Below are 13,380 nucleotides of genomic sequence, written 5' to 3'. Positions count from 1 at the left end.
CTAGCAGGATTTATAATATTAGAATATGTTGTAAGGCAGCAATCTATAACATCAAGACTGATCCCTTTTAAGCAGATCAAAGTATAGCGTAGCATTAACCAAGTTCTTTTCATCATAGTATCTGCATGCTTACTTGGAATTATATTAGAATGGCCCGTTTTATGTAATTGGAAAATGAATAGAATGTACTTTAAGTTACTGTTTGACTTTATTTGATTGAATGTTTTGATTTAAAATGTGTACATGGGTTAAGTTCTTGAGTCATTGGGGTTTATAATTGAGACACATGCTATTTTTACACAACGACAAAGGCTCTAGGTTGTAATACATACAATTGAAAGTTCTAAGAGTATTTATGTTGGTGCAATCATTGGCTTTGGTAGTTTGTCATAACCACTCTCTCTTGATAGAGCTTTTTCAGTTAAAAACCTGAACATTCTTAGCCCCTGTACTAAAGAATTGCCTTACTCTCATAATGTTCAAGGCATGTCTCAAAACACTTCTTTTCTAAATTCCTCTAAGTTTGTAATTAATGTATAAAGCTTAGTATGATAATGTTCTCTTTCTTTGTTTGTTTCTACGGTAAATATTTCTTGTTTATGCGCTTTGTAACCAATGAAAAGGCACTTTATGAATGTAATATTATATTATATATTATATTTTAATGTTTCTGTCTGTGAAGACTTTGGATTTTGAAAATGTTGTTGTTGAATCTATATTTTCAGGGACTTATCGGTGGAGCTACCATTCACTATGACCCATCCTAAACCCGTTGAAGAAGAACCAGCACCTGTTCCTGCCCCTAGCCCCAACACTAACAAAGAGAGTAAGTACCATACAGCATACCTGCCAACCTTTCACAGCAACATTTAGGAATCCCTCAAGGCAACTTTAGGAATACAATCTATTTTATAAACTTTTTACGCAGTAAATTACAGATAGAGAGTGAAATCTAGTGTTCATGGTGCTAGTTTGAAGGCTATAAATGGGAATAATTCCTCCATAATAGAACTGGTTGTCAGCTGTGCACTAAGCCACTGGTTCTGATAACATGGAACTGTGTCTCTCCATCGGTGCATGGTGCGATCTCCATGCAGGCTGAGTGTGTTTTTGGCCCGTCTCATAAACAGTTTACGATTAATTGCCACTTATTCGTTATTTATATCAATTGCAACTATGTAGATCAGAGACTGCAAACTTGCATTTGAATCGGATCAATCTCAACTCTTTATAAGACGGGGCCTTGACATGCCCTACACCATGCAGCGACCAATAACCACAGTGCTAAAAATAACTGCAATGGCTGCATGTTTTGCCTGCGTTCATCTAAACTCACAGCCAAATGCAGAGCTCACGTCTGATATCAGGGTCATGCAGTTGTGTGCTTGCTCTAGGTGGCCTTACATGTACTGACCCTCTTGCATCGGATGCAGGGATTTCCTGCAAAGTCCTTTTAAGACTGCAGAGATGCAGAGAGGTGCATGGCCCTGTGTGGCCAAGGCTTACATGTATTTCAAGTGAATCTGATCTAGACCCTGCACAATTCAATTCAATCTCCTCATTATTGCATCCTCTGTCAATAGATGATATGTGGAAAGTTGTTTACACTTACCAGGTGATGATCGATGATTGTTTTACCTGACTGCTAAGAAAGCATGTACATGCAACCAGGGGACCCATGGCTTTAAGTCTTCTTTGAGGGACTTGGTAACAAGGATTAATGCACAAGCGCATTGACTTGGTTTTGAACCTGTGACCTCCTGGTCATGAGACCACTGCTCTACCACTGAGCCATCATGCCACCCCAGGTAGCTTCCAGCTAGTTGCAAGCTATCCAATGCAATTATACAGATGTCACGTTTGCACATATCTTCATCCAGGAATGATAGACCCGCTAGATATAAAGATCAGAATCCTTGTAATATTAAAGAAGAATGAAAAATAATTTCTGACTCTGCAGTCAATCAAACAACTGTTATTAAGCATATCCAAAGTGCTGTTGCTGGGTGTTATGTTTAGCACATTATATACAGATCCTCGGTATAATGGGACCTGTACAATTTTACCATCCAGGATTATGGTGTTTAAATTAGGCAAGAAGAAATGTGCTACCATTGTATCGAGATTGATTTCTCTTCTGAGAAATTGATGTAGTTGTTCAACGTTATTCTAGCTCCTTTACCATTTTGAACTCATTTTAGTTCATTATCCCTTAAATGCTCTGCGATTGATTTGACGCTATGTTAAGAGGACTTGTTAGCAACATTAGTTAATAAGATCATTATTAATGATTTGTGCCGCCTTTGGCTTGTCAGGTAACATGGAGTGGTGATGGCTCAGTAATAGAGCAGTGGTCTTGTAACCATGAGATCGTGGGTTTGAAACCAGGTCAATGCACTAGTTTCCTTTAAAGGAATTACGCGCAGTCCTCTGGTTGCTTTCCCATGAGAATTCTTTCACAGCCTTTCTTAGCAGTTGGGTCAAAACAAACCCATCGTCACCATTGAGATTTTGATTTTGATCCAATGGAATATGCCTATATTATTTGTAAGGAAGATATCCTTATATTTCCTTGTTATTGTGACTGTCTGCTTTTATGCATTTCTTATTTTCAATATATCAAAATTATTACACTGTATATCCTCATTCATGCGACATTTGAAATTATTGATATTGTAATACAGTCTGTTGATAATTCTTGTTGAGGCAAAGCATTTATTCCTGAATATCATCTAAAAAATTATGCTGTCTCCAAGTCTTGACAAATTTTTAAACTAAGAATGTACTCATATTTCATAGTAACCAAAGTAATGTTTTTTTCGTTTTGTTTCCCTTTACAGCAAATGAGGTTCCAGTTGACACAAATCTTATCAATTTTGATGCAAAGTAAGTTCCCAATTTTTATCTACCGGTATTGATTTTTTTTAAATGATATACCTGTATACACACACCACACATATATAAATGCATATTTAGTAGACTTTAGAACAAATAATTTTCTACTAAAACCACATGTTTATATTTAATGATAATGTTTGTTGTCATTCCAGATTGATTCCTGCATGTAGCTATATAGATGTATCCTAACCATATTCCTCTGGTATGCGGTACTTCCTAAATAGTCTTTTTGTATTTCCTAAGTGTGCTATGTGGTAATTGTACAACGTGGCGAGTAAAATCTGGTCCAAAGACAGGTCGTCTTACATGTACCTCTGCATACCTGCCAACCACCCCGATTTAGGCGGAGTTCCTCCGCATTTTTCATACCAACTCCGAATTCCGAATGCATGCCTCAAAACTCCGATTTTTAAAAAAAAAAAAAAAAAAAAAATTTATTTTTTATTTATTTTTTATTTTTTTTATTTTTTAGAGTGTAATGCACTTGGAGAGTATATAACTATTATGTTTGTATTTCGAAATGTAAAGCGACTTGAGCATGTTCATGTAAAGGCGCTCAATAAATACCAATATGTATGTATGTATGTATAAGACTAAAGCATAACACAGCACTGATAACCAGATCACGCCAACATCCGCGCTCGCGCTCATAGAAGATATACACAGTGCAGCCCGAACGTGATCGTCAGTTCCCCCCCCAATCTACGGGCTACTACCCCAATCCTTCGGTGGTTCGCGACCTAGTAGTCCATCCAGAAAAATTTACTCCTAATTTCTCTTGTCTCAGGTTGGCAGGTATGCCTCTGTGTAACATGCGGCCGTAGAGGTCAGTAGAAAAGTGTTCTTACATACAGGACATGAAATCTTGCTCGGTATTTGAGAGGGAGTCTGTTTCGGTCGAGTGTTTAGACAGTGTTTTTTTAAAAATACAGCTTGTTGGAACTGGAAAAAACTATTCTCTAACCTTTGAACTGTGGAGTAGCATGGATCAAACACTAAGCTAGGGAGGACTGGTGTTAATAGGGTGGGGGGGGGGGGGGGGGCGGGTATTAATCGGTATATGAAAATGGAAACAAAGAAATCATTGAGTGGGTTGTCATGATCATCTTCCTTTCCTGTTGTCTTCCTTTCTCTTTTTCTCTCTCTTTCTCTCTCTCTTTTTCTTTCTCTCTTTCTTTCTTTCTCTCTCTCTTTCTTTCTCTCTCTCTCTCTTTCTTTCTTTCTCTCTCTCCCTCTCTCTCTTCTTTCACATTCATTTATCATCAATCGTTTGGTGGGGTAACATCCTCCCCTGTATCTATGGCACAATATTCGGACATGAAATAGATTTTCCTTTATACACGAATGATCATTTAAGATGTAGAATAATCTAAAGAAACAAAGAAATACATGATGTAATTCTAAAGGAAATATTTTGTAGAAAAAGTTGCATTTGTGGGTCAACTATTTGGGAGGGGGAGATTATATGGTGAAATGACTCCAGGGGTCAAATTTTAAAAGTGATGTATGAAATATGAGAAGCACGTTCCAGATTAACATGGATAGACAATTGATTGAGCTTAGGTCAGAGAGTGAAAATTAGTAAGGATCTATTTAATAGGGTGAAGAGGTGCATTCTCAATCATGCAATCACAAGCGGGGCTCCTTTGTGAAGTTTGGAAATCATTTTGTGTGTGCCCTTATAGCTCTCATTAATTTCTGTCGCCCATTACAATTTGTTTAATCACTTTAGAATCACCATCATTTCTATAGTAATGTTTTTAACACAATGTTTTAGATAATATCTTCATATATGAGCAGGTGCCTCATACTGTTGTATATCGTCATATTAACCCTTAACCTTGGCTGTTATTTTTTCCCACCAATGCTTCTTAATTTCTTTTGCCACCCCTGCCCTCCTCCCCTCCGCTTCTCCCCCCCCCCCCCCCCTCCTCCATACCCACCACCATTTCCTGCCTCCTCTTGTGTCGTGCTTAAAGGAATAATGATCCAAATGGACGGTCTGACAACTACTGCGTTGCCAGAACACAATGTCTAACTGCTACAAACGAGGGCAGGTATATTGCGCCCTCTTTAGTTTCAGAGCATGCTGCATGAAACAAACACACAATGTATATTTCATACATTTCATACTTAGTTGCATGGTTTTGTGGTTTTTATTTTTCACTTCTGAGTGGGTCTGAGGTTACTTTTCTGGCATTAAAAAATGGCAATTTGGGTCATTTTTTATGATTTTTGATTTAAATTTAAAGAATACTTTAAATGGCAAGAGAGATATTTATTTGTAATCTTTGTATAGAAATAATATTGGAGATGAATTTAATAATCAAATGATGCAGAAAAATTTATAAATATAGGTAATTCTATGTTCAGTATCTCTCTCTCTCTCTCTCTCTCTCTCTCTCTCTCTCTTCTTCTTCTTCTTGTACTATAATTTTTCAATCATTTTCAGTGTTTACAGTTGTTTCCCTTTTAACAACTATTTTATTAAAACTACAAATTTGTCAAAATAGTCTATGTCAGTTGATCCTGGGTATATGCTAACAGTGAGAACCGACCCTTTAGATCATCATCTTCTGCATTCTGGAATCTTATATCATTCAAATTTAGGAAGATTTTTTCTTGAATATTATGAAGCTGTGAAATGAACCTTTCTAACAAAAGTGGTAGTCTGTAAGGTAGAGATTATCTAAATGTATTAAGGTATGTTAATCATTTGCTTAAGATGCGTAATGCTCGTACACTGTATTTCTTACGATCAAATTCACCTTCCCATTGTATTGAAACTATTTCAATCTCTAATTTTCTTTCTCTGAACTCTCTGTATTTTCTTCATAATTCCAATCTATTCAATATCGTACTTAATAAAGCCTCCCGTTATTTTTATTAAAGATTGAATGTACACGTAGTAAGTTTCTCTTGTTGTAGTAAGTACCTTCCCTTTTATGAGTGATTTGCTTATGATTTTTCTTTTTTCTCAATCTTACTTTAAACTCTCATCTCTCTATATGTAGAGGTGTTGTGGTCTAGTGGATAAGTCACCCAATTGCAGATCACAAGGTATAGGGTTCAAATCCCAGCCCAACACTAACGTCCCTTTAATAGCAAGACGTTAATCTATATTTACCACTCTCCCCCCAGGTGTACCCGGTAGTATGCGAAAGTTAATGTAGTTTGCTCAGCATTGTGAGCGTTTGTAAAATGACGCCTGGCTGGAATGCTTCCCAGAGAGTGGAGAATGTGCATACCTTGTGTGCGGGGCAAGCCTGAATCCAATGACAGGGGTAATGATATATCTGTAAAGCGCTTAGAGACATCATTGATGTATTAAAGGTATTATGTCCCTTTTGCAGCCAACCTCAAATTCTGTAGAACTTTGCAGGAATTATGAATATTTCATGTATGTCCTATATGTGAAATTTAAACGTTAGCAGTGTCCTAATATTCAAATTATGCAAGGAAACCCGTTTACTTGCTAGACGTCACTGTCAGACACTATTGAGTGACTGACTGGCTTTTTTTCTTGTTTGGTAATAACATATATAAAATGAGCTGTAAAGGGTACATGAGCATTTGTCTACATGTACATCAATTACCCACTTCTTGTGATGGCCAAAATTAAACTGATTGAATCTTTTCACAGCATAAAACGTATGACCATTCGGTACAATGGTCTGAAAATCAAGACTATTACTGATTGGCTCTATAGCTCCTAAGTCAATTTGACAACTAATAGTCATTATTTTCCCACTTGAAGACATTTTCGAGCCCCTCCTTTTTTAGGGAAGTTCTAAATCAGTATTATCTTTCTAATGCCGTTGGAATTTAACCTTTTCATTTTTTTGGCCTGCAAATGCGACATGAATGAACTACAATACTTGGAATTGAATCTTCATACATTACTTGTTGATATTTTGGGTAAACCTCTGGACAGCTTTCAGGTTGTCATAAACAACCTTTGTTTAAGAAGTAGGCATAACATTTCAATATGTTAATAAATCATTCTATCGTCTCGAAATTACGGTCATATAACATACATGTATACCCTCTACATATATCTACATGTAATAAAGTCCTTTGTATATATGTATATCATATTTAGCACTATTTGCATGAATGAATGATTTCTTACAATATTACTTATCCAAGTTTAATTTTGAAAGTTTTACAGTGTGTTCATGTTTACACTGATAGATTATCACTTGAGATTGCTGTGCAGTGGATCTATCTTCACAGATTTGATAAATGTTTTGGTCTTTGCCTATTTCATCTTTTTCTACATTCATTCAATAAACCTACTCATATTTTCCACATTCTTAATTTTCCCTTGATACACAGTACGGTTACGTGTTACATGATTTTTTAGATTTAGTTTGATTATTCATATTTCAGACTTCATTCATATTCATAGCTACTAATCAGTCATATTTGGTGGTAATGATGCCTAACTAGGGGCTTCAAACTGATTTTATGAATTTTGGAATTGCTCTAGTTTTAAAAGAAAATGTCTGTGTGAAAGCATATAGAAAACATGCTGTATTCCCAATTCCCTTTGAGAGATTGCTATTATTTGCTACTGAAGGTTAGCAGGTTTGTAAAATGTTATAGAGATTGTTTTTCCTAATGAGATTAATAATCAATGGCCAACTTGTTAAATGTTGTAAAGCCCTTCTGTAAGTTTTAGTTAATGATGTAATGGTGCATTATCCTCTGAAAAAGAAAAAAACAACAAGAAAATACCCTACAGTTGTCGTCATGTGTAATTTTTAAAGTTAAGGGGTTTATTTCTTGATTCCTTGACAGAACATGCTCAGTCTGAAGAAAAACATTTAAAAAAAAAAAGGGGGGGGGGTATGCTTTTTTTTCTCCATATCAATAGGTCATACTCCATGTCAATTTTTACACCAAATTTATATCAAGAAAGGAAAACAAAATCTCTCCATAGATTTGTATGCATTAAGCTGATTGTGGGTAAATGCCCTCCCCCACACCCCCACCCCCTTCCCTAAAGTGTTGTGACTGCCTGTCATTGCCTTGTATCTGTCTGTCAGTGTCAGTTTGCCTAACACATTTTTTGGTCAAGTCTGTAATACTATGTTGTGAAATGTTGTTATGTATTTGGCATTTTAAGCCATGTGTTTCCATTGGGTGACCTATGACTTTCTACAAGTGTTCCTGTTGATAAAGTTGTATTTTTTTTGTTTTGTTTCGTAATTTGGTGTCAAATAATCATTTCATTAACAAGTTCTTAAAATGTAAAAATTCTAGTGCTTTCTCAAAAGTATTGACTGGATTATGTAAGCACTTCCATTGAACTCTGCAGTGCCTGCATCTGTTTTACAAGACATACATATAGTAGAGGAGCTTGGTAGGTATCTTGGCTAGACTGCCATGTCGAAACTTATGATTCATAATATGTTAATTACGCAAATAACTTACATAATCCTCTATTATGTCTTGTGAAACTGGTGGGTCAATGGGAGTGTTAACATAATCCTGTTAATATGTTCATGCTACTTCTGAGAAAGCAATACAACAATTTTATAATCTAAAAACTTTTTAATGAAGTTATCACTTTACACCAAATTGCACCTCAAGAAATGATGAAACCCAATATTGCACTGTGTGAATTTTAACTGACTCACATCAAACACTTCAGAGATATTAAGGTCAGAATGAAATTAAAGAAGCCTTTTCTTTCCAATATATCAGGACCATTTTGGGGGTAGCAAAACTTGGTTTAAGGGCACTTTGGGTTTTTAAAATCTTTCAGGGAAGTATTACACCCATTCCCGATAGATAATTATGTTGGTTTGTATATTTTTGTTATGTACAGTGAAAGCTCTGACTACCTTCTAAGAATATTTGGTTAATGGAGCTAAAGGGGGGGGGGTTGGCCCCAATTCGTAGGGACTGTCTGACACTCAATCCTGACGGAATTTGTTTGTTTAATTGTTTGCGTTTTTGTAATGTCAAGGCATAATGTTTTTTATCGACAAAGTTTGTACATGGGCTCAATGGGATGAAATCAACCATACTTAGAGGTCTTTTTTGGGGGGAGGGGGTGGGTTCTGGGGGCTAAACTCAACAGATACAGTCAGACTGACAACCTTCCACAAGTTAGTTTGTCTGAATAGCTTCGAGGGTAAAATCTTATAGCTAGATTTGGTGAAGATTTCAGGACAGGCTTCCAGAACATTAGTGCATAAATTTAATTGAAATGATCAGGAAAAAACCCCACTCTTTGTTACGTTTAAAGGAATGGCAACTCGATGCAACAAAGGTACTACGAGTATACCTTTCGCTGAGTTACAGTATATGTTGTAAGATATGAAATGTGAAGCATATATACACCTAGGTCCTGGTTTAAAAAGAACACCATGGTTACCTACCATATATCTGAGCAATGCTTTGGGGTTTCTTTCTTTGATTTCATCGTTAAAATTGACTTTGAATATCCTTCATAGGAACAATGTACACAAACCTATACTTGTTTATGGTGAAGGAAGAACAACTTCATGTAGCTTTATTTAGGCCAAACTTTTTTTTTATACAATACATTGTCAAGCGCCAGCCGTTGTACTGAAGGGATCAGTAGGGACTTTTAGATTTACACGACAAGAACGTGGACTGCCACGTGTGACATCCTTTTAAGGTAATGTGACGTCCTTTTAAGGCACTGCCAGGCATGGCCCAGTGCCTTAACACAATGTCACACGCGGCAGTCCACCACGCTCTCGTCGTGTAAATCTAAAAGTCCCTAATGAATGTGATTGAATGACCTTCTGATTCTTTGCAGATGACAGTAGACTGGTTTACTATTGTATGGATGTTTTCTCCCTCGGGACCTAGAGACCATTTATTCCAATAACCTGCTAATAATGAATGAACTACAATACTTTGAATCCAGTCTACATGCATTACTTGTTGCTATGTCGGCTTTCAGCTTTTAGGTTGTCAAGAACAACATTTGTTTCAATATGTTAGAAAACCTGTCTATTGCATGAAGAAATTGACATGCATCAGAAGATATCCATAATATCTGATTATACATGAAGAAATATTTGAACTTTTTATATATTTTGACCTTTGATCTTTGACCTTTCAGTGGTAGTGACAACCAGCAGAAGCTTGAGGACGAGGATGATGATTTGATATTTGAGGATTTCGCCAGACTCCGACTCAAAGGCACAGAGGGTGAAGGAACAGAGGCTTGAGTGGACTAGCATCTCCAAATCAGCATTGCCTGATTCAGGAACCAGGGCTCATATTCATAAAACCATACCAAGCCCAGTTGTCAACTGTGTACTATAGCCTAAGCTCGTCAACAGCTAGCTCAGTAAGGTTTTATGGTTAAGGGCCCAGAGGTTTACCTTCACTAAAAAAAAAACGCAAATCTTGTGTCTGTCCTGCAGCCAGCGTGTGGAAGGGAACTACTGTCCAAGTTAGCGCTTGATGTGTTACAAACACACTCTCATCACATCATATTTCCTCCTCTGCTGTTTCCTACGCACATGCATTGTATTTGCAAAACGGTTCATCTTTAATACTGTATTTATTGAAATTGTCAACGTTGCAATGCAACTATTTTGTTATACTTTTTAACTTTTGAAATATGGGATGAAGCTAGGCTGTGCTAGCTAGGTCACCTTCTCTTACCATACTTTGTGATCAAAGTATATAATAAAAATGGGAAGGCTTTGTCTTTATTGTTTGAAATTGGGGCAGAATGTCAATCACGCAGACATTGGTTTATTGTGTGAATGTGATGGGTGTGAAGACTCCACCCCTCCCCCCTCCCGATATTTTTTCCCACATGAAAAATATTCAATACTCCTTGAAACTTGAAGTCATGGTTTTGCACAGGTTTGAATCCACATGTATCATTTTTTTTCTGTTTTTTTTTACCTCACATATTCAACACTTCATTTGCTGAAAGAAGAATTGACTGGTTAAACACCTTTTTTTCTTTAATCAATTCCTTGTAATATATTTCTTGACTGGATACCTTACAATCACAATCATGATCATAAAGAACTGTAAATACAAATGTAAAGCCTGGAAGTAGATCTTCTCTATATTTTATGATGGGCAAAAATGTCTCATTTCCGTTACCATGCTTCATGTCGTAGTGTCTGACTTTCTTGTAATTTCTTGTTTTAAGGAGTATAAATTATGGTCTATGTTCATTATATGGAGGTACATGTATACATGTATTTCAAGGTTTGTGGGAATCTTTAAAGCAGGCTTTATTGTAAAAGAAATTGAATGAGGTCACTTGACTCTAGCAAAAACTCCCGTATCCTCATTTGTTTGGATTGTTATGAATTCTGTTCTACTGTAAAATCATGATAAATATGTTGAGATGGTATGGGTAATTTACTGAAAAAAGGCTGAGTTCTGTTTGATAGATTGAAACGTTCTAATGATTTAGGATAGTTCATGTCGAAATTTGTAGCTATCTTTGGCTGTACCTTGACTTCACTTGAGATGTGATTATAACATCTGAAGTACTTTAAATGTCGGAGAATAATAGCTTTTGTGACTATATTTTATATTTCTTGCTTGATATATATCTTGTGCATCTCTGTATATAATTATGTGTTGAATGGAATGATCATGTTACCTATACAAATGTATATGAAGTGAATATTGATTTTCATTGTGGTTATTTTTTAAGCTGACCAACCCCATTTTTGTTGCTGTTCATCGCGTGACAGAATGTTGGTACCGTGGAGCTCAATTCTCTGTTAGAATAGAACTTAGCAGTGTAGCCAAGTGACCAAATCCTTTGTATATTGAAATATACTCATGGCATATAATGCTCTCTCTCTCTCTCTCTATGCGAAGTCACGGGTAGTCACATTTTATGTTTCAGTTTGTTAAAAAGCATTTTAAATATGCAGAGATGGGTACCCTTGTTAGGCTAACAATGTTTATTTCAAGTACTGTTAAGTTTATTCCACATGAAATTATGTAAATGCAACTGTATTGCAACAACACCAATATTGTCAAACTAAAAAAAAAATGTATCGGAAATAATATCGCTAGTGATATTTGTTCGTCTCACAATGTATGGTCAACAAGGGATTTAAAAAGATCACAACGTTTCGTGCACTGCTGCAACACTTCGTCAGGTGATAAATATTGTAAGCAAGCATGTTTTATACTCTACGGGTGGACCGTCGGTCAAATAATTTGAATAATAATTAGAACAATAATGAACAGGGCCTATTGGCCGAAGCACACGGGTGCTCAACCAATCAACGGGCCGCTGGCTCGGTGAGGGCCGGCTGGAATATCACTAGCGATATTATTTTTGATACTACATCCGCAATGAACAATATATCTAGCATTTAACAAAAACGATTTTCTGTACAAGGGAAACTTCGGGGATATCAGTAGGGTATGTTTTGCACAGGATGCATCCCCACATTATGTGTTTAACTTGGAGATTAAACCTTTATGCTTCCGCCCACCAAAGGTGGTGCGACAGGCATTTATGTTAGGATGGTTTTCCCCTATGTCCGTCCGTCCGTCCCACTTTCTTTCTTATCATGATATCTCAAGAGCTATTTGAGGAATGAACTTCTAACTTGGTGAAAGTATGTATCACCATAGGAAAAGAGTCTGATTAAATTCAAAGGTCATAATTGATGAAATTCCAGTTTTATTATTGTTTTGAAACAGTTTGAGGTCCACTCTGTATTTACTGCTGTCTCTATACTGTCATTGGAAACAAAAGATTTGTCCTTTCCCTGATTATTTGGCTGCCTCTCTAAAAGGTTTTCATTTAAAGCTTGTATGGATTGCTTTCTGAAGAGAAATCTTGTGTCAAGAGAGAGAGTATAGGGGATGTATTGTATGACAACCCATGTTTTATCAGTGAAATTTTATGACATCAATTCTAGAGAAATTTCCATGTCATTCTGTGCTTTTACAATCCAATTATGATTATATTTATTTCATAATTCCTTATGAGTAGGAGTTGAAAACTACAGTGACCAAAACAAGGACGCTTTAAAAAGTAATTTATGTTCATGAATGTGTCGGTGATGTTAAGACTGCTCTTTTCCAGGTGTAGTGTAGTATGTGAGAATGGAAGATATCTACAGTGTATATTTGTTAAGTAGATCAGTCCCTTTGACTTAATTATGTCCATCAGGTCTTTGCATCCATCAGGTCGAGTTGTATTTATGTTGCATGAACTTCATGAAGACATGCCTTCTTAAAATAGCTTCTAGATATTTTATTCTAACTGCCCTTTTGATGAGAGGAGGTCCTTTTGTATGTCAGCTTAAGCATCTAGTACAGTTGATAGCTTTGGTATATGTCTTTGGTACATGTCTTTGGTACATGTATAATGGTGATTGATGTATATTGTATTGAAATATATGTAAGCTATTACATGACATCTTGTGCAATGTGGAATAGATACATACAGTGTACATAAGTTCAATTTTTGTTTCACTATTTCCTGTT

The 13,380-nt window shown here is 36.2% G+C and overlaps 1 protein-coding gene across 2 annotated transcripts in view; it reads left to right on the top strand.

Moving 5' to 3' along the window:
• Window positions 1-11,926, top strand: part of LOC587456 (beta-arrestin-1) — a 48,290-nt gene extending 36,364 nt beyond the window's left edge. Inside the window, exons 10-13 of one of the 2 annotated variants that reach the window (XM_011683962.2) lie at window positions 726-826; window positions 2,841-2,886; window positions 4,878-4,955; window positions 10,007-11,926. In XM_011683962.2, coding sequence (XP_011682264.1) covers window positions 726-826; window positions 2,841-2,886; window positions 4,878-4,955; window positions 10,007-10,115 — 334 coding nt within the window. In that variant the 3' untranslated portion in view covers window positions 10,116-11,926. The remainder of the gene's footprint in view (window positions 1-725; window positions 827-2,840; window positions 2,887-4,877; window positions 4,956-10,006) is intronic. The other variant, XM_030981631.1, reaches the window with a different exon arrangement.
• The last annotated feature ends 1,454 nt before the right edge of the window (window positions 11,927-13,380 follow it).

This window comes from Strongylocentrotus purpuratus, unplaced genomic scaffold (assembly GCF_000002235.5).
Source record: "Strongylocentrotus purpuratus isolate Spur 01 unplaced genomic scaffold, Spur_5.0 spur5_scaffold_12, whole genome shotgun sequence".
Lineage (NCBI taxonomy): Eukaryota > Metazoa > Echinodermata > Echinoidea > Camarodonta > Strongylocentrotidae > Strongylocentrotus > Strongylocentrotus purpuratus.
Note: the sequence above shows the minus strand (reverse complement) of the source record. Positions and strands in the feature narration are given on the sequence as shown.